Raw genomic sequence first — 23,196 nt, 5'->3', positions numbered from 1 at the left:
ATTACTTTGGCTAAGACCCAGTAGCCTGCGGTCTAGTCTAAAATACTTATTTTTAAAACTGTTCAGTAAAAAAGTACAGTAAAAAAAACCTTAATTGATTCCATTGCATAAGTATTCATACCCTTATCTGTGAAAGTTGAAATTTAGCTCAAATTTAGAAGTTCCTATACTTTGAGTGAAGTTAACCTGTGGCAAATTCAATTGAATGGGAATGATTTGGAAAGGCACACACATCGCAATATAAAAGGCCTAACAGCTGAAAATTCGTATCAGAGCAAAAACCAAGCCCTGAGGTAAAAAAAAAACTGGCTGTAGAGCTCAGAGACAGGATTGCATCAAGCCACACATCTGGAGAAGACATCAGAAAAAAATCAGCTGCATTAAAGGTTCACAGAAGCATGTAGTCTCTGTAACCCCTAATGGAAGAAGTTTTTAAACAACCAGGGATGCCTTTCCCTAAAGCATCTTAAAATTAATTATAGCTTGATTGGTGGCAATGGGTCTACAGTGTACTTAGGCTTACAATGCTTTTTGAAACGCAGCCCAGGACTCTTCCTAGAGCTGAGCAATTGATGGGGAAGGGCTTTGGTAAGAGTGGTGACCAAGAACCTGATGGTCACTCTAGTTGAACCTCATGATCATATGTGGAGATAGGAGGAACCTACAGAAGGACAAACATCACTGCAACACTCCACTGATCTGGACTTTATGGCGGTGTGTAGCAAGACTCATTCCTCTTCTAAGTGAAGACACATGAAAACACACTTGGAATTTGCAAAAAAGCACCTAAATGACCCTCAGACTGTGAGAAAGAAGATTCTCTGGTCTGATGAACCTCAATTATAAGCGTCATGAAGGAAACCAGGTACTGCTTATCACCTACAGAGTACCATCCCAAAAGTAAAGTATGGCGGTAGCAGCCTCATGCTGTGGGGCTGTTTTCAGTAGAAGGGACTGAGGAACCAAAATATTGAGATAGCCTCAATGAAAACTCAGTCCAGAGCATTCAGAGCCTCAGACTGGGCAGAAGGTTTACCTTCCAACAGGACAATGACCCTAAGCACACAGCAAGAGTGGCTTAGACAACTCTGTGAATGTCCCTGAATGGCTCAGCCACAGCCTGGACTTGAACCCAGTCAAATATTTCTGGAGAAACCTGAAAATGTGTCTGCCCCCATACAATCTGACAGAGCTTGAAAGACAAAGAGGTTAGGAGAAGAATGACAGATAATTGCCAAATGCTGATGTGCAAAGCTTGTCGCATCATACCCAAATAGACTTGAGGCTGTAAAGGTTGTTTAGTACTGAGCTAAGGGTATAAATACTTATGCAATGTATTCATTTAATTTTTTTACATTTTTAATAAATTTACAAAGTTGTGACAATTCTGTTTTTGCTTTGTCATTATGGCGCATGAGGTGTAAATTGATGTAAAAAAAAAGAAAAGAAAGTAAAGCAGTATAACATAACAAAACATGAACAAAATGAAAGGAGTATGAATATTTTCGCCAAGGCAGTGTAAATGAATCACAACATCTGATGAACACGCAAGGAGTAGAAGATGTGCAAAACTGTGAATGGTGGGCGTTTCCAACTCTGTGGAAATCTGCAGGGCTCAAGGGCTCAACAATGTTTTTATTATTTTTTTTAAAGACAGACCTGGTTTGGCCTGTAGTTCTCACTTGCCCTGCAAACTTTTCCCAGGAACTGCCACAAAAATAATTAAGAAAACAAAAACACATATGTTTAAAAATAAATAAACCTATATATGTCGGCACCAGTGATGCGCGGGTCAATGTATAAACAATCCGAACCCGACCGACGTTTTCAACTAACCCGCCCGCAACTCGGACCGCAAAAAAAAAAGAAGTAAATATTGTACCCGACCCGCATGTTTAATATTTGCGACTGACACCAGCGATTATATGCGGCTATATGCGGTGGAGATGCGTTCACTGTCAAACATCATTCGGCATTAATTAGGTAATTTTGTCAAAAGAAATGTTCTTGATTACAAGAAAACTACAGATTGTTCTTGTTGTGATTAATTTTGTCTTTCCTTTATACAGATTTAAATATTTTCGTTTTCGAAGTACTCTAAATTATGTCAGTGATTCTCCGATGTTAAATATGATCAAGAATTATTTTATTTCGACTTACAGTGTAATAAAAGTTAAGAAAAGGATTAGCCTATAGCCCTAAATATATATAGACTACAAGCTAATTCCTTTATTCTTAACTTTTAACTTCTTCTAAAAATTATCAAGAATATTAAATCAACTTAATAGGCTAGGTTAACAAATTTTCTTATACAAACACAACAAAGTTTTCATATATAAACTCAGGAATATGACAAAATAATATTATTTTATATATATTAATTGTATAGCTATAATAGTTGTATCAAATGAATAAGGAAATTATAGTGCCTTGAATTTATTAAGTAATGTTTAATTTTGTTCGTTTCGCTCTCTGGAAATGTAAAGAAAAAATACAGTTTTTACTTGGAATTCGTTTTTAATCCCTGATTTTAAACAAGCATATACATGAGATAATTTATATATTATTGCTTGAATAAACGTTTAAAAATAGTGCTAGAAATTTTATAATTAAGGAAATTAAACAGACCTAGCATTTGAAAAGACATAAGCCGCTTTTCCACTATCGGGCCGAACCGTTCTCAATGCGTAACCGTTCTGTTCCGTGCCGATTCGGGCCAGTCGGCACGGATACGGTTTGATTTTCCACTGCGGTGCAGATAACGGAACTATTTGGAATGTAAATACAAATGCGTCAGTCGTTGCCTTGGTAATGCAAGCCCCGCTTCTACTGTTATTGTCCTTTTGGACGCGATATGTATGTTTGAGTTTTTTTTTTTTTTTTTTTCCCGACACTGTTTTGAAACTTTTCTTAATGCCCTTCTCTGAAAGACACTGCACTATAATTTAAAAAAAAAAAAAAAAACTTTTTCGTTTCTCTTTGCACCCTCCAGCTGTTGTTGAATTTTTCTTTCTTCCCAAATATCAATATTAGAGCAAATGTTTCATCCACAGACCAAAGTGTCTCAGCCATTTGTATTTATATTTACCATATCTGTTTACTGCGCTCCCGCTTTGCCATAGAGAAACTGGTAGCCAAGCAACAGAGTGGCGACGCCATGCAAACGCATTTTATCAGCCCGGTTCAGCACGGTTGTCTAACCGTGCCGAGAATTCCGGGCCGAGAACGGTTTGTAATCGTTCCGTGCCGTACCAGGCTCAGGTGGAAACACAACTGGAACTGTACCCGACCGTTCTAAGAACGGTTCGGCCCGATAGTGGAAAAGCGGCTATAGTGAAATGTGTCTAATAATTCCAAAAAGAAAGAGAAGCATTGGACATAATCAAAATATTCGAGACATTTATTAGGAATACCATTTTTTTAACAATTAAGATGCTGTGTTTATCCAGTCTAATCGAAGTGTGCGTCTCTCCCCCGACTTTCCCAACAAAAATCCCACCCCCTCTCAGAAAATACATAAAGCTGACATTACTGAGCTATATGTGTTTAAAAGTAGCCTATTAAAATGGTACAACGGCATTGCTCAGTTCAACGTGTTGGGAAATCGGGCATTTTGTCCCGCGTCAGCATTTATTCAACAGTTAATAACGCTCAACATTCAAAAGGTAAATATTATTCAGCCAATAAAGTGTAGGCCTATGTATTTCATACATTTCATGTATTGTGTCTAGTACTATATAAATTACAAAGGTTTAGGGTAGAGTGGGGGAAAACGACCCCCTTAAGGAAAATGTGACATTAAAGTGAAACAAAACATAAATGTGACTAGAATTGCCATCCCGGTTTTGAGTGACTATGGCAGGAGTTATTCACCAAATATTAAAATTGCTCAGCCTTCATAATTAATTAGTATTTTGACTGAATATATTTTTGTACAAAGGGGGGCGTTTTGCCCAGCAGTGGGGTAAAATGCCTCCTTTCTTACCAACCAGCTGCTTCATAGATCAACAGCAAAATGAACAGACTACAGTTTTTAATCTCTAAAAGTAAAAGGCAAGTAATGTATCAACATGTATATATATTAATATTTATTTGAGGAATGTCCAAAATATCCAATTTTTTTAACATTTATATTTATACATATAACTAAGCCATGCAAACAAGTATGTTGAGGTAATTTTTTTTTAAATTTTGTTCAAATATTTTGATTTTACCACCTAGTTATACTGCATTAAGTGTAAAACAAAGGATTTGATAGAGAGAAATATGTTATTAAAGTAATTATGATAGAGAGAAACTATGTCCTCTGGGGGGTGTTTTGCCCCACAAGCTATGTCTTTTAAAAAATGTTTAATTTTTAAAATACAATTATATTCCTTATAAATAACATATCCTCTCAAACTACAGACTTCACTATTCATCTATCATACATCATTGTGGTATCCTACAGAACAATATTCTCTTAAACACTTGTTTACTAATATCTGAAAATTATAGCACTTAATATGTAATCCTCTTCCGTTCAAACACGTCGCTGGTGTCAGCTTCTCCAAGTAGATTTGTTTATCCCCGTTGTCAACGTAGTGCATAGCAACTGTGAAAATGTATCTTGACTCCCTCTAGTTTTTATTTTGGGAAAAATAGGTGGGGGGCGTTTTACCCCGGGGGGGTGGGGGGGGGACGTTTTCCCGAATCGAATTAAAAATATTTTTGGATGACTCGTAACCGCGGGCACCCGCTCATTTTGGATCAACCCGCGCATCACTGGTCGGCACACTGCCCACAAGTCTATCTGCGCCACAGTTAAAACAGTAATATTGTGAAATATTTTTACAATTGAATACAACTATTTTCTAATTTAACATATTTAAAAATGTAATTTATTTCGTGTGATTACAAAGCAATTTGATTTTCATCAGCCATTACTCCAGTCTCATATGATGCCTCCTCCTAAACTATCACAAGTCATTCTTGCAATTCGACAGCACCTTATCTATTACAGCATGCAAGATAAATACTTTAGTCCAATATCACAATAACAAGATTTAGTCTATTAAAGAAAGTCAAGTGTTACAGTTTCAAGACATACAAACCCACGAACATGATCAACAAATCTAATACTGACAACACAACACTAGGCCAATAATACAGTGATATCTCCATCAACCAGCCAGAAAGTCTTAGAGTCTGGCTTTAGAGTTGAAGGCTTTGTGGCATGGCTAAATGAGAAAGCAAAAAAAAATTAATCTTCACATTATCTAAGATGTCCCTTAGGGAACCCTATGAGTATAAAACCACTCATATCTTTTAATAAATCTTTGCATCTTCCCTGTAATCACTGAGATTCGTGTTTAAACCCTGAGGCTGTGCAGTGATTATAGTGTCAGAGCAATAAATCAACAATTCCTCCAATGTTTTGCTCAAAACTAGAAGCCACAAGTGAGAACTTGGTTCCCTGCAAGCAAAAATCACAAGTCAAACACCAGGAGTTTCCTGTCTCTGAACACACACACATAAGCACTTCCTTTCCATACAGAGGAAGTAAAACTGCTCCTGTGAATTTCATTATGGTGTAATGACTTTTTACCATACTGGAATTAAAACTAGCTAATATTAAAATCATTTAGATAAAAGTGCAATACAGTTTCAGATGGAGTTTAACCACATCGCACATCTAAATAGTCCTGTCACTGCTTAACATGGCTTGCTTGTCAAACAAAAAATAAATAAAAAGATTTACCTGTTTTATCAAATTCTGAGTGCTTACAGCCACAGTGATGTGGCAATGCAGCAGAGGGCATCTGAGGTCAAAGCATGACCCTGGAAGCTTATGTAATACCACAAACTGCCTTTGATAAGCGGAGAAAGTGGCAGACACCCAGACAAACAGCTAACCCAAACACAAGGGCCAAACATCTGAAACACTCTCCATCATTTGGGTCCTGTGTCCGACAGTGACCTACATCACACAGTCCTTCTAACGCACACTTCAGCAACAGCACAGATACAAAAGAAACTGCAGAGGCTTGCAAAACATGGACACAGCTGTGTAGTCTACCTGACAAGTTTGAAATGATTGTTCTACTTTATGATGTTTTGGCTCAGCCACAGAGCTATAAAATTCCAATATGAACCTCTAAGGCTTTGTTCATACTACGCACAAAGGCAATTCGGGTTTTAAATCCAATATTTAGGACTGACTGTCCATTTAGCAAATGATTAAATCTGATCTGTTTGTTCAGACAGTGAAGCCAATATTACATGTATCCATCAGTTACTATAGAAATGCTCCGGCACAATGTCAAGTAGAGACTCGCAGCTTGGAAAAAGAGGATAAAAACTGGTCATTTGGTCTCTGCTCATGTCCATCATAACATCTCACCATGATGCTGGATTTTCAAGGTGAAAATAAGCAACATTTTACAACTTTATGCATATACAATGCTCAAAAACACATTAGGGCTGTCACGATTCCTCGATTCGAGTACTTGATTTTAAAAAAATCCTTGACTGCAATTTGCACGTCTCGAGTAACCGGCAAACTACCAGAAGTAGTAGATTAAATAAATATATGCGATGCAGGTTTAATATATGCACTTTAATTATTTAAATGCGAGTAGGTTACGTAAGTACGTCTGAGAGCGGCTCAGTTCACAGTAAATGCTGCTCCATACAGACAGTTCTCATTTACATGTGTGGGGCGTCTCAATCTCCATCTCTGCACATTATAACATTCATCTGGGAATGCAACATGTGCCATTTCATCATACATGTAAGGCAAATCATTTATAAAACAAATGTAAACACAGGAGAATACATCATTATCTTTCCCAATATGCTAACTGTTCATCACGATTTCAAAATAAAAGCTCAAACCCTCACTCTGACACATTTTGATGTTCATTTATTCATAAAATGACAGTGGCTGTAGCATTTCTGTTGTAAAGAAATGGCCAAATAATAAAGATTAAGTGGATATTTGAATTAACTGTTGTTTAGTCAATAATAAACAAGGATTAGATTGCGTATTAATATGTAAAAACAATCGTCAGCACACCTTTAACAGAATATAATGTACATTACTTTTATGGTTTATAAGACATTATGAATTTTCACAGTTTTGTTTAATAAAATCATATGATTACTTGCTTTTGATACTTTATTTGAAAAAATTAGTATTGCCTCGTTGCTATTATACACTACCAGTCGAAAGTTAAATAATAGAAATGTTTCTTAAACAGCAAATCAGCATGTCATGTGACACTGAAGACTGGAGTACTGATGCTGAAAACTTACATTTGATCACAGGAATGAATTACATTTTAAAATATATTCAAATAGAAAACAGTTATTATAAATTGTAAAAATATTTAAACATTTTTTTACTGTTTTTGCTGTACTTTGGATCAAATAAATACAGACTTAGTAAGCAGAAGAAACTTCTTTAAAAACATTAAAAATCTTACAGTTCAAAAACTTTTGACTGGTAGTGTATATGCATTTTAAGTCATTTTAAAGGCTTTTGTTAGCGGTCTATTTTATTATAATATAAAGCTATAATCTAAATATTATAATTATCAGATCACTTGATTAATCATGAGAAAAATCGACCAATTACTCGATTACCAAAATAAGGTGTGCCAAATTAAGTGCATTTGGACACAGTGTCAGACAATACAAAAAATTACATGGAGTAACATTAATATCCAAATTATGGGAGAAAACAAAACACATATTTCCACCATTCAGACAGAGAAAAAAGCTAGTCTGAACAAAGCAGACTAAATGTCTATAAGCTCGCAGTCAGATACGCTGCAGTGAAACCTGATTATTTAACCAGGTGGCATGAGTAGGAGGTATTCAAGTCTCATCCCAAAGAGATGGAGAACCAATCCAACACAACCTCATAATTCACACTGGCATGTGATTACCAGTCTATCTGATGCTACCATATGAGGGACAGTGTCACACAAAGTCATACTCACAAAGAAACATATCTAAGAGCTCTATATGATGTCTATCTCTGTCTATATGTCACTGCTTGGTTAAATGTAAAAATATTCCTTTAGCAAAAAGCTCTAATGGGAAAAAAGTTTGGTTTCTCATGTGTGGCTGTCTTGGAAGGATATATTTTCTTCTTTCTTAGACATAAAATGGTCAGGAAAGGAAGAAAAAAACTTGAAGTTGGCAGAAACACAATAGTAGCTATGGTGTTTGTCACTCAAGTGCAGCACTGAAGGGACCACACTGACTCGACTCTGCCACTGCCAAGTAAACAACCTCAAACACATATGGAACTGAATACAAAAACGCTGTTTGTTAAAAACAACATGTTTACAATAAACACTGGAGACAGTAACAGTAAAAGCACAGTAAACATCCCAGTGTGGTCAAGCTTAAGACTGATTCGTGCTTGACTTTTATAAGACCACAATTGTTGACTCGGGGCCATTCACACAGGTCACGCTCTTCAACTCGGTCTGCAAAATATTTTGACTTTTGGACTAAGTACTCATGCATTTGGTTACACTCATGTTTTTTCTCCCGGTAGGGGCCCACATCTGTGCATCTTTCAACTGCGTCTCTTAGTTGGACATCCTGCCAGTTTATATGTTGATTCAAGTATTTCACAATTCTAGTCCTCCTCACTTAAACTTCATGCTCTGTTTTCAGCCTTCACTGTCATGTCTTGTGCTTTTACAGATCTTTAAAAACAGCGTGTAATGAAGATCCACCCTTATATATTTTCTAAATGTATGTTACTGATCTTAGTGCAAACAATTCATCTGTACTTCAGTTTCATTAAAAAACTGACCTTATCAGGGTCAGAGAGCTCTTGGATTTCATCAAAAATATCTTAATTTGTGCCCCGAAGATGAACAAAGGTCTTATTGGTTTGGAACAACATAAGGGTGAGCAATTAATGACAGAATTTTCATTCTTGGGTGAACTATCGCTTTAACCACACATCCATTAAATCAAACACACTGTGCATTAACCTAAAAAAAACACAAATAATTGTTCTATAGTCATTACAAACATCATTCCTTTTGTTCTTCAGTTCCTTTATTTCAACAATGATATGAAGGTGAATAAATAATGGCAGAATGATAGTTTTTTGGATGAATTATCCTTTCTGGCTGAGTATCAAAGTTGTAGTTCAGCTCATTTAAACAAAAAAGACTAAATTTGGTCAAAAATACTGTAGAGACATTAAAACGGTATCTGAAAATCTAGCAGACAATCAAGTTTAAGCGGTCAATCTGGTTACGTTCTGCCAAGCCAAATAAGCTTAAAAGATCAAGCCATGAATTACGATACTGCTACCCAAACACCCAGGCTTAGAAATAAAGATTGCAAAATAAGCCAAGGAGTAATGAAAAGTCTAGCTTTTCAGCCAAATTATACAGTAATAAATGTGTAAAATGACACACAGCATAGCTAGCTACTTTTTTTATAGGAAGTAGGTCTAAATAAAGCCTGAACTACGATATACATCACTGCTGTATATCAAGATGTATGTTTAGCAAAACTAATTCATTTTAAATGATAAATAATTTAATTTTCACCACAGTAAAAGAAAGAAAATGACTCCATTTGGATTGTCAAATAACTGAGGAAAAGGTCAAACTTTCTTTAAAGAGAATTCTGGGAGAGAGCTTGTTTCTACACTCAGAAACTTGTTTTCTTCAATTCATTCCCCATTCATCAATTTCTTCAAGATTCTTTAGGGTCTTCATGAAATATCTGCAACACACTTTTATTAAAATTTCTCAATGATAGAGTAAAACAACACCCCCTTTTCCCTGTCAATAACAGCTGTGTTCACAGCGACCTGTATTTGGTGCATGTCTCTTTAAATGATAATGAGCTACTGCTCACCCCGCCTCTCTCTTATGTTTTTTTTGTGTATTCTGTGGCACATTATCATCAAAAATGAAGACTCTTATGTTCACTTTAACATCCAACTACAAAACACCTGCATTGCATGAGTGTGTAGAAAATGGTGGACATTTTCAGTGTAGAACTGGCTGAGGGCGGAAATTTGCTAATATGGGACAGTCCATCAGCAGTTGTGGGCGGGGCCTGAGCATCATGCTGCTCACAAAATCAAAACGACTTGATAATTGAGAAGGTTTAGGTTTCTTGGGATTAAAAAAAATGAGATAAACACATTTATATGCAAAGACCATGTAAAAGTTGATTAAAAGTTGATTTTGCATTCAATGTCCCCTTTAACCCTTTCATGCATAAATTATGAAAAACATTATCTAGATGTTTTCATGATTATTTTTATTACTTTAATATGATGCTAAAATTGAAATCCATTTTCATTTTTTTTAAATTCAGTTTTATTCAAAAATTAGTTAACTGTCCACGTATGTGGACACCATGCAACAAAGGAGTAAAATGGGACATAAAGCCACAGCTGATAATATGGAATATTGTGTTTTTTTAATGGCATGTTATGCTATTTATATCAGGTCAGTTAATAAAAACAATAATATTACAATATAATAACAATAAAACACATATTGTAAGAACAATAACGGTAGTTATATGTATGCAGAAACCTATTAGCAATATAAAAATCGAATCAAAAACAGAATTTATTATAATTTCATCTTTATCTTACTTCCACTGTCATCTGAGTTATTTTCTATTTTTCTGTACTAACTCCTTGACCTGTGCTGTACCTGTTTGGCAGGCAAAATGCAAATTTGTCTCCATATATATGTGTAAAGTTTCCATTTAATACTGTGATAATTCATTTTAAATGGTTATGTTAATATATTTGTTAAATGTCTGTTTTATTACAATATAAGACAACTCATAACATCTTTGGAAAAAATAGAACAGATATACTAGCAGATTACAGAAATCAGACTTTATGCAATCTGACTCCTCTGTTGCATGACGTCCACATACGTGGACAGTTGGTTTTTGGTGAATAAAAACTACATTTTACTCTATATTTTAGTTTATAAAATACTAACATATTCATCATACTTTACTGTACACACTGATATTTTTTTTTATCTCAAATTGACCTCCTTGTATAAAAGTTTTTCACAGATATGTCTGGGGCATTTAGCACATGGCTACCTCTGTCAGCCATCTTGGATTAATGATGTCATAAACCAATGAATATTTGGAATGGAAGATAGTAGCCACTGTTACAATATTGTTGTCCATCTACTGAAACTGCCCTGAAGTGGTTTGGAGAATATTACCATAATTAATGAACACTAAATTGAGTTAAATTAACTGTCCACATATGTGGACACCATGCATTAAAGGGTTAAGTTGTTGCATCTGAACTGAACAATATGATGTTAAACAGCATCAAAATGAAAAGATTACAATTTATTTTTGATTAAAATAAATAAACTTAAATTACTAAATTAAAAAACAAATGATCTGTGAATCTGGGGAATTTTTTGCAAGTACTAACAAGAAATATATCTATTCTAATGATGATTTTTTCACAAGCAGTGCTTCATTATTGCACTATAATTGAGGATCTATTGAATAACATGCAGATGTGTTTTGGTCTAAAAACTTCCTCTGGTCATGTACAATTTTATTAGAGATCTAGCTAGTCATGACAAACCAACATATTTATGATTCTCTCCTTTTGTTGGTGCCAGTTCAGGGGCCATTTACTGGGAAACAAGAGTCTGAGGGTGGATGGGGTTTCCGTGGTAACAGTACATATAAAGATGCAGTCGCTTGGCAAAGGTAAATCTATACCAATTACCTCCCTGTATTCACTGGAAACAAGAATCTGCTGTGCACTCTTGCTCTAATTGACATGACATAACAAGGTTAGGCTTTTCAATAAGACATCAAACTAAAAGTAAAGACAGTAAATCAGACAACATACTAGCTTATAGGCCAGATCTGGATTTTACACCGCATCAATTTGTCCTGTAAGAATAGGGTTATACACTATGGTCCAGCTGACTACCAAACCTTCGACTGTACATTTAACTGAAAATGAGCATTAAAACTGTTTTTCATGAAGTAGTCTATCATTTGCATCCATACTGAAATCTAAAACTAAAAATATGCATGCATATTTTAAATATTAATGCATGCAACTGATGAAAATTCAAACAAGTTTGGCAAGAGCATTGTCACGTTGAGAATTATAAAACCTATTAACCTCACATCAGCAATACTGATTTATACCGATACTGATTTACATACAAACCCCTTTTTCTCTGCATCAAAATAGAAAATGTCTTTTCCAAAATAGGCCAGGATTAGTTTACAACTTTGTTCCTTTGAAAGGTCAGGTCTAGAACTCTATCAAATTACAAACTGCCATTTGTATTAATACTACAACCTAAACCTAATTGCTCTGTTTGCACTCTTACGGACCCTGATAAAACCTACAATTACAGACCAAGATGAATCACATTTAAGAGGCTATGTCTGTCAGCTGTGGTGGTAATTGCACAATCACATTATCACAACACATTAACAGTCACCAAGCCACAGATTGGAGGTGACACAAGCCACCTTTAAGTCAGTGGTTCATCCCTCTAGGAATTTCTCAATTAAAATGCTAATGTCAGCTTTAGCAAGCAGCTCAAGCAGCTCATTTAACATTCATCCTACAAGACAAAAGTGAGCAGAACTTTGAAAGAGTTTATTAAAAAAAGGTAGGAATGGACATTTTTTACAATTGTTAGGGCAATTTATATAATCACCTTTTTATTATAATCACCATTAGGGTTGCACGGTATACCGGTACTACGGTAGTATCGCGATACTAAAGCTTACAAATACCCGCGGTGCCATTGCATTTTTGAAACGGTAGTATCGTCCAAACGGTAGCACCATAAGATATGTTGTATGCACGGCAGGAACACTGTTTAAAACGTTCATGCACGCCAGCAGAAACATTACAAGTTGACTGCCAAAATGTCTTTCTGCTGTGCTTTGTGTAGTACAAGCAGTGTATAGGCTTTATATGCTATTCAGTGTTTCACCATGCTTCAGTTCAGTTTGAAATGAGAAGCTGCACTCGCACGTCCTTGTTCACGCTGCAGTTTCAGAAGAGAGGGTCTGATTCAGACGACTGTCTAATGTTATTTAAAAAAATATCAGCCCAAGAATCAATTATTAAACATCAAAATATTTTACTAGACAGAATTTTCGTATTTTTATTCATTTGCCCACTTTTAGAACATGTGTAATAATTCGTTTCTGGAAGCATCTTTGCGATCACGAATGGAATTCATTAACATAGTAGTTTTGCACTTGGTTCTTATCAATCATTTTATATATATGTATTTTTAACATTATAAATTAATACGTTTTAATATACAAGCTGCTAACTTGGAAATTTTAAGATATGGCAGCAAAAATGCTCGTGACAGTTCAGCAATAAGACACGAGCAAGATGTTTTAGTTTCGTTTCTGTGTTCGAATCTGAATTCGCGTTAGTTTGGGCGAATCACTGATTCACTAAGCCATTCATAAAAACGAGTCATTTGATTCATTTGAAAGAATTGTTTGAACAACTCAGTGATTCAATCATGAACACTGCTGCCATCTGCTGGCGGTTTTAAGTTTCCCGTCATGTTCCATTCTTTTCCAACATATTTCTATATTCAGAGTTTTGTATTTAAAACATTTGTCTTATAACATTATTTATGGAATTATAAGTACAGTCTAAATGCATAAATACCACATCTAAATGTCACTCTATGAAGCTTCTGTGCAGTGCTCAGATGACTTTTGTTGACATGATTTCATGGATAACAATAGCCAGTCATTTATTCACATTAGTGAAGTATTCAGAGAAAAATCTTGCCTGTTTTCATTTACATCTTTTTATTTATGAATTTTTTTATTCATTTTGTAGATTTGAATTTTAAATTAACAGAATACTGCATGGTATCGTGATACTACTTGGTATCGTGATACTTCAGCTGGTATAGTATCGTAAGTCATTTTTATGGTATCGTGACAACCCTAATCACCATACTATGTTGTTTTTCAATGTCAAAGGCTTAAATTTACCCAATTGCTTTAATCAATATTTTGAGTCATCTCCGTGACTGAGCCTAAAAACAGTTAACTACCTTCACAGCATTACAGAGATACTTGAAAATATCACATACTACATAAAATAAATATTTACTCATTATTCGTCATGTGTCGTTGTCCAGTACAAATATCTAAATATCATTCGAACGGGGTAAATAAACTAGAGAAGCAACATTTTTTAGCAGTATTATAATAATAAAGTAAGCCGCTCTCTAACCCCAGCTGTGCAGCTGTAACATGCTTAGGCCTATGACCTGTAAACATTGCAAACAGGAATGTTAATTCATTTTTCTGTCTCAGTTCCTTTATATGGCTTAAATATGCACCAAGAGAATCCAATACAAAGGAAAGGAGGTTTTCTTGAATATAATGTGGCAAACAATTACTTGAAAAAGACATGTACGTGACACAGTTCTTGATGTTTAATGCTCTTCTAGAAGCAATTGCTTTCTCCAAAAGGGTGCAACGTCGACGTTTGGATGCATTATTGAAAAGCAATTACAGAGAGATCAGCGAAATGGCATGTTCTCCTGGCAACCCCAAGGACAGTTGTTCATCTTAGAAAGGAACAGAGCAGTATTATCTTAAGTTGCATAACGAAGCCAGTCAAGCTGGAGTCAGGCTCCTCTCTGCACGGCGCAGAGGGGGAAAAAAAAACAGGCCAATGACGTTTGTTTACACAAGCTTAGAGGACACTGCAAAAAGGCATTTAGGCATCTGAGTATTTCCCTAGCTCTCTAGGATTATGTAGACATGTTTTTCCAAGAACAGATGTTTGGTTTACCACTACGTTTTTTTAAAAGGATCATAAAGATAGTGACTGGACATCTTAAAGAATAAAAGCACAGCTGATTCTAAATGCATCAAACTGTGCTGAGCTCTAAAAATCAATGTTTGCAATTGGTTTACACTGATCTGAGTTTCACAGCTGTATTTATTACTGGAATAAACAAGGTTTCCTTCATTTTGAAGAGATGTTGACACATTTGTGAACTGTAATGATAAATCAACCAGAAGTCTTGTCTAAGACAGCTGTCAATTTACAGAAACATTAGTGACCGTAACCCCTGGCAATGTAGCCGCGTCTGAGGCGAAAAAGTTGAGAAAAGTTTAACTTTACGCAAATGCAACAGCATAAGGTTTGGTTTATTTTACAGCTAATTCTGAGCAAGATTTCTTAACTCAGACAGGAAGAGAACATCTTACCAAAGTGTTTTGTACACTACTGTTCAAAGGTTTGGGGTTGGAATTTATTTCTATGATGGCAAAGCTGAATTTTCAGCAGCCATTATTGTAGTCTGCCACATGATTCTTTAGAATTTATTTTAATATCCTGAAACATTTTCATATGTGACCCTGGACCACAAAATACATAATTTATACATCATACATCAAGTGAAAGCTGAATAAATAACCTTTCCATTGATGTACGTTGTGTTACGATAGGACAATATTTGGCATGGAATCTGAGGGTGCAAACAATTTTAATATTGCAACAACAAAAAAACGCTCCCTTAAAGAGGTCCAAATGAAGTTCTTAGCAATGCATATTATTACTCAAAAATTAAGTTTTAATATATTTACAGCAATTTTACAAAATATCTTCATGGAACATGAATATCCTAATGATCCTAATGATTTTTGGCATAAAAGAAAAATCGATCATTTTGATCCATACAATGTATTTTTGGCTATTGCTACAAATATACCCGTGCTACTTCTGGTACTTCCGGTAGACTGGTTTTGTGGTCCAGGGTCACATATGTGACCTTGGACCACAAAACCAGTCTTAAGTCGCTGGGGTATATTTGTAGCAATAGCCAAAAATACATTGCATGGTTCAAAATTTTTGATTTTTTTTCAGATTCTAGATTTTCAAATAGATGTATCTCGGCCAAATATTGTCCTATCCTAACAAACCATACATCAAAAGAAAGCTTATTTATTGAGTTTTCATATGATGTATACATCTCAGTTTTGTAAAATTTAACCTTATGACTGGTTTTGTGGTCCAGGGTCACATATTATCAATTTAGAAAACAGTTGTGCTGCTTAATATTTTTGTGGAAACCATGACACATTTTTTAAATTCATTGATGATGAATAGAAAGTTCAAAGGATTTATTTAAAATCCAAATCTTCTGTAACATCATGTCTTTATGGTAGTATACATAAAGACACGTACACGTATTTACACAAACACAATGCAAAAGTGACTTATTCTGACAGAATCCACAGAAAAGGCCTGTGAATCTCCATGTATCCGGCCTTTTCTGGCTGTCTTCCAAAACAGGAATGCCAAAGTTCTTTAGCAAGAGCAGGACACTCACCAGGAAGCATCAGCGTCAACAGCCTCCGCAATTACATGTGGAATTCCTGCCCTCCACTTGTACACCCCATGAGAGCTGCTGCTAATACCTACTAGAGTTCTGAGCAAAACAACTCCCTAATGCTTGTGTTTCTGACAGCTATGTCTACATGTAAGCACAAAGAGACAAGTAACTTTATGTAAAAATACTTTCCCTTAGTTCACCAAAAATACAAATTTGATGTTTATCTGCTTACACCAGGGCATCCAAGATGTAGGTGACATTGTTTCTTCAGCAGAACACAAACGAAGATTTTTAACGAAAACCGGTGCAGTCTGCCAGCCAAATACCTATATCATTTTTTACCTTTGATACACAGCCACGTCCAACTGTCATGAGCCCGAGTTTTTTGTCCGGCTCGTTACACGTGTGCACGCTCTGCCATAGTATACGTAAACGCCATAAGGGGAAATCGGTGAAAATTTCGAGACTTCGTAATCAGTTAGCTTTAAATCGGTTTGAACAATCAGGATAAGCGCGAGTAATCACCATTTTGAATAGCCGCTATACCCACAATCTCTGTGCACTGTGTAAACAATGAGTGCGTACACATGTAACGTGCCTGATGCTAAACTTGTGCTCATGACAGTTGGACGTGGCTGTGTATCAAAGGTAAAAAATTATATAACTACTGTTCAGTTTTTCGCAAAAAACGATCGTTTTGTGTCTTAGGACATCAATGTATCGTCACGAGCCTCAGGGTGTAATTTGGATTTGTCTGTGCATGTTTTTTTTATTTTTTTATTTCAAAGGTCTGGTGCCCATCCACTGCCATTATTTGGCTGGCAGACTGCACCGGTTTTCATTAAAAATCTTTGTTTGTGTTCTGCTGAAGAAACAAAGTCACCTACATCTTGGATTCCCTGGGGGTAAGCAGATAAACATCAAATTTTCATTTTTGGGTGAACTGTCCCTTTAAGTGTAAACTGAGTGGTGCTATCTAAGACCAGTCCAACAATGGTTCACCCAATGGAATGAGTTTGGGGATTGACTATGTGTTTTTCTGTAAACGAACGTGTGTTTTAGCGTCATTCCCTGGACACTGCACTTTGAAACTGCCGCGAAACGTGCAGTAAGTTCTGCAATTACAGCACTGCAGACATTTATATAGAGGCACGTATTTCCAATGAGCCTGGGTTGTTTTTCTGAGCAGTGACATACTTTGCCTAGCAATTTGTGCTATAGACCATTATGAGACCTCAAACATAGGACGTATTGAAAAAAGGTATGCTGTACCTTTTCCAAGCAGCTTGACTTGAGATTTTTATTTTAAAATGAGCAAAAATTCAATAAACTTACATTATATATATATATGGCTTGAGACTCTCCTTTAAAGACCGAATACAATAGAGACGTGGGCTCTTTTGCTTTGGGCAAGTATGGAACCATCTAACAACTGGCAACCAGAACAACTTCAAGAGATAGTTCACACCAAAATGAAAATTCTGTCATCAATTACTTCTTGTTTTAAACCTATAAGACCTTTGTTCATCTTTTGAACACAAATTAAAATATTTTTGATAAAATCTGAGAGCTTGACCCTGCATAGACAGCAATGCAACTACCATGTTCAAGGCCCAGAAAAGTGATAAAATAGTCCATGTGACATCAGTGGTTTAACCTTAATTTTATAAGGCTATGGAAATACTTTTTGTGTGCAAAAAACAAACAAAAATAATGGCTTTATTCAACAATTTCTTCTCCTCTGTGTTAGTCAGCTTTGTAAAATTAAGGTTAAACCACTGATGTCACATGGAATATTTTAACAATGTCCTTACTACCTTTCTGGGCCTTAAACGTGGTAGTTGCGTTGCTGTCTATGCAGGATCAGAAAGCTCTTGGATTTCATCAAAAAGTTGTGTTCTGAAGATGGTCTTAAGGGTTTGGAACAACATGAGGGTGAGAAATAAATGACAGAATTTTCATTTTTGGGTATACTATCCCTTTAAAAACCAAATGGTAACATGCTGACAACCATATAAAATATCCTAAGATCATGACAGCAACATTTCCACAGGGAAAAGAGCCACTAATACTTATGTATATAGCATATACTTTTATCAAAAGCTACTAAAACATTGTACTCAAATTCTTCATTTCCCTGGAAATAGAACCCATGACCTTAGCGTTGCAAGCACTCTGTTTGAGCTTCAGGAAATGACACACTTCTTCTTTAAACACGGAAACAAAATGTAAACCCTGACAATTTAATTCCGTTGTTGGCGTGAAACAATAGGTCACAAGAGTAAAGGTGTCATTTCCATTGTTTAGCTTAAAGGCATCAGTTGTCTCTTCTATGTCAAGCACAGCCCCTGTGGCACTTGACAACAGACACAAATACACATTTGCTGTCGTGTGTTCTTGGATCCCAGGGAGCATAAAAATGAGTTGTCAGTTTTGTTTACCACCTCTGCCAACATGCTGTCTCCCTGAGCACCTCCAGTGGCTTTGCAAATAGTAATTGGATTTGCAAGGAGTGCTGGGTCGTTATTAAAAGGTCCCTGAAGCAATGTTGCATCTCTTTTCAACCCACTTTATGAGGTTTGGTTAGAAAAAGAAGAAACTCTGATCTCCTTCAAAGGCCAACAGGTGAAAAACATCTGCATATTCAATGGGTGTACAATGACAGCCAATTTGAGAGGAAACATCTGTTGTTTCTTTCTATTCACTCCATGTGTCAAATATAGTAAACTGCAACATTTTGAAATGCAATACTGCACAAAATCAGATCATGCATATGATGAAACATAACGTACATGTCATTGCATGAATTGCACTGTACTTCTGACCAGAGGGTGAATATGTAACTAGCCTGACGCTACTAATGACGTGCAATCTTGCACGCAGGCATGTTTTACAAACTCAACAGTGCAGTCTGTTTAGCATTGACTCCTATAAACTTGGCAAGGAATCAAGGTTCAGCAATGGATTGGGTGATCCTGGGTCCATAGTGTGCCATGTGTGGCCTTGTTACATAATAGTGGCTGATTACATTCATTACATTTTTTCAGGCAGAGTAGTATGACTGGTTGAGTGCACAGCACACACCTATATTTTCTGAAACAAAGTTTGAGTTTGATTAATTAGTAGCCTATTATAATAAAGAGTAATTAAACTGTGAGCTACATTGCAAATAGTAACAGAATTAACTACAGCATACAGGTTAAAATATCTGACTTGATTTTGTGGTCTTCTTGCATATAACATTAAGAATCAAAACCCATCTGTATGACTAGAAAGAATGTTTCTAGCATGTTATCGGGAGGACATCTTGATGCTGTTTTGCTCGGTTCTGTTTCCAAGAATGCCGTTCTTACATAAGCCATATTTCATCCAGCATGCACTCCCTTTGAGATGGGTTTAAATTTCACGCCTGTATATTATAATGCATATTCACTAGCCAGTTTGCACAAAGTAAATGGAATTTCCTGTCAGGTCATAACTGTAACGACATTAGGCTGCGCTTTGCCGCTTTCACACTTCTCCACACAAAATAGGTCTCATTCTAGGACTGGCTGAAACAGAATCTTTATCACGTAGTGTTTTCTAATCAATACTGCACCCTATTGTAGTGCAATATATTCATAAATCTTTTTGCACTCACTGCAAAATAAACTTCCCAAGGAAGTGTGGGTTATAACACTAAAATCTCCCTCAGAGCCAATGCACACTACTTTTCTCACTGGGATTTTTGTGATTGACAGGTTTAGGCTTTTTACACTACACTTATCTCATCTTATTTAAAGGATTAGTTCACTTTCATAACAACAATGTACAGATAATGTACTCACCCCCTTGTCATCCAAGATGTTCATGTCTTTCTTTCCTCAGTCGTAAAGAAGTTGTGTTTTTTTGAGGAAAACATTTCAGGGTTTCTCTCTTTATAATGGATATGGATGGCGCCCCGAAGTTTGAACTTTCGAAATGCACTTTAAATGCAGCTTCAAAATGCTCTAAACGATCCCAGCCGAGGAGGAAGGGTCTTATCTAGCAAAACGATCGGTTATTTTCGAAACAAATTGACAATTTATATACTTTAACCTCAAATGCTCGTCTTGTCTCATCTCTGCGCAGCACATGCAAACTCAGTGTGATTGAGGTAAATACAGTTAGGGTACGTCTAAAAACTCCCAACTCGTTTATGTCTTCAATGTCAAAATCGTCCTATAATGCTGTTTTTACCTTTTTTTGTAAAGGGAGTTTGAGTTTCTTTGTATGTTCACTTTGTAAACACTATGTCGGTACTTTTTCAGCGATTTAAGGTGATTTTGAAGTTAGGGAAGAAAACGAGATGGGAGTTTTTAGACGTACCCTAACTGTATTTATCTGAATCACACAGACTTCGCATGCGCTGCGCAGAGATGAGACAAGACGAGCATTTGAGGTTAAAAAGTATATAAATTGTCAATTTGTTTCGAAAATAACCGATCGTTTTGCTAGATAAGACCCTTCCTCCTCGACTGGGATCGTTTAGAGCCTTTTGAAGCTGCATTTAAAGTGCATTTAAAGTGCATTTCGGAAGTTCAAACTTCGGGACGCCATCCATATCCATTATAAAGAGAGAAACCCTGAAATGTTTTCCTCAAAAAAACATAATTTCTTTACTACTGAGGAAAGAAAGACATGAACATCTTGGATGACAAGGGGGTGAGTACATTATCTGTGCATTGTTGTTATGAAAGTGAACTAATCCTTTAACCCTAAGGTATATACATTCTTCAAAGCAATGTTTCACAATGAATTTGTATGGCTTAAGCATCGGCTATGAAGAGCAACAGAGAATTGCAAGTATGTGCATGCAAGGACTGTAGCATATTGTGGGTAGTTGGTGTATTTTTAAGAAATTTTCTTTTTAGAAGTCAGTTTTGAACAGCATTTGGGCGTTCTAGTTAATTTTGACTGGTCTTGTAGTGCAACAAATACATTTTGAAAAAGTATATGTATAATGTATAATAATTATAAAATGATAAAATATAAAACAGTTTTAAATTGAGTATACAATGCCATTTCACACAAGATAATCTTAGGTGTGAAAAACCCATGTCTTGGTAACCTGTTGCATCTAAAAGGCTATTATGTCTAAACATCTTTTTCAAATAAATATACAGACATGAAATATTGATCAAGCTAAAATATTCAGTTAAAATGATTAAAGACATAAAACAAGTGCACACGGATGAATGATCAGTTATGCAACATTAGTGGTCATTATTCAGAAATATTTGATGAATGAGGTGATTGACCAATCAGAATAAAGTATTCCAGAGAATGTGTAATAAGAATAGGTAGTTGACATGATGACATAATTTATCTAATTCTATTACAAACAAAAAATATATACAATTCTATAATTAGTATTATACATGCAGACTAGACTAGATGCTAGAGATGCTAGACTAATATTATAAATGCATGTCATATTGCAGGACCGTTCTAAATGAGCTAGTAAAGTTTAATATGTATTTTTAAAATAATATATGACCCTGGACCACAAAACCAGTTAAAAGGGTCATTTTTTTATTGAGATTTATACATCACCTGAAAGCTTAATAAACAGCTTTCCATTGATCTATAGTTTATTAGGATAGGACAACATTTGGCTAAGATACAACTGTTTGAAAATCTGGAATCTGAGGGTGCAAAAAAATCAAAATACTGAGAAAATTGCTTTTAAAGTTGTCCAAATAAAGTTCTTAGCAATGCATAAAAAAATGAGTTTTTATATATTTACAGTAGGAAAGGTACAAAATATCTTTATGGAACATGATATTTACTGGTTATCCTAATGATTTTGGCATAAAAGAAAAATCGATCATTTTAACCCATACAATGTATTTTTGGCTATTGCTACAAATAGACACGTGCTGGGTCACATATACACTTGCTCTTATACATATGCGTATATTTTAAACTAAACTAAACTAAACTAAAATCTTGATGTTAAGCATGAAAAAGTTTAATGGTGCATGTTATATACAGTACAACTACCAGGATACACTGTTGCATGTCACCTAACTGTCTCTGCCTCTGGCGTTATGAATATGAAATAATCATCATGTCACGGAAGTAGAAGAGCAAGCTCAGGTGACACTGCGAACAAATTCACTAGAAGTCTGCAGAACTAACCAGTCCTTCTAGCAAACTAACACACTCCTATTTAAAACGTCAATATGCATTATAATTTTAAAACGCAGCGATAGTACAGTGTTACGCGGCGTCTAAGCTTCTTAGGAAATGGAATAGTCGTTCAGCACGGGTCTGTCGCTCGCCTTATTTTACTCAATAACGATGATCATAATTCAGCATTACCACCAGCAGCCTGTAATCTTCGGTGATATAAAGTTACTTCAAGAGTGCGTTAATTGCAATGAGATTATGTGAAGTTTTAAGCGCTATTTTAATGCCACTAACCTGAGATGCCTCCGCCAATCACAATCACGTCGTATGCGTTCGCAGTCATGGTGCTGTTCGTCTCACTGGCGCTCAGAGCAGAAGAGCCGCTCCGCATCTGTGTTCAAAGCATTCTGAGCCCCGCCCCCACCTCCTATCATTGGGAATGACAGATTAGAAGAGTAAACGCACTGAAGCCCCATCTACGTGCTATGTAATGAGTGCCAACAGGAGGAGCACAGATATCTGTCTTTACAGTACATTATTATAATACATATATTATAAAATTTTAATAAGTGTATAAGTTTATTGTGTGTGTGTATGTATATATATATATATATATATATATATATATATATATATATATATACAC

At 35.7% G+C, this 23,196-nt stretch overlaps 1 protein-coding gene across 1 annotated transcript in view; it reads right to left on the bottom strand.

The window, feature by feature from the left end:
* The window catches only part of mao (monoamine oxidase), a 49,782-nt gene extending 26,813 nt beyond the window's left edge, over positions 1–22,969 (bottom strand). Inside the window, exon 1 of the mRNA XM_073845788.1 lies at positions 22,845–22,969. Coding sequence (XP_073701889.1) covers positions 22,845–22,941 — 97 coding nt within the window. The 5' untranslated portion in view covers positions 22,942–22,969. The remainder of the gene's footprint in view (positions 1–22,844) is intronic.
* Positions 22,970–23,196: the final 227 nt, after the last annotated feature.

Source organism: Garra rufa, chromosome 8 (genome assembly GCF_049309525.1).
Source record: "Garra rufa chromosome 8, GarRuf1.0, whole genome shotgun sequence".
NCBI classification, from domain to species: Eukaryota; Metazoa; Chordata; class Actinopteri; order Cypriniformes; family Cyprinidae; genus Garra; species Garra rufa.
The sequence above is the reverse complement of the archived record's forward strand: the minus strand, read 5'-3'. Positions and strand labels throughout refer to the sequence as shown.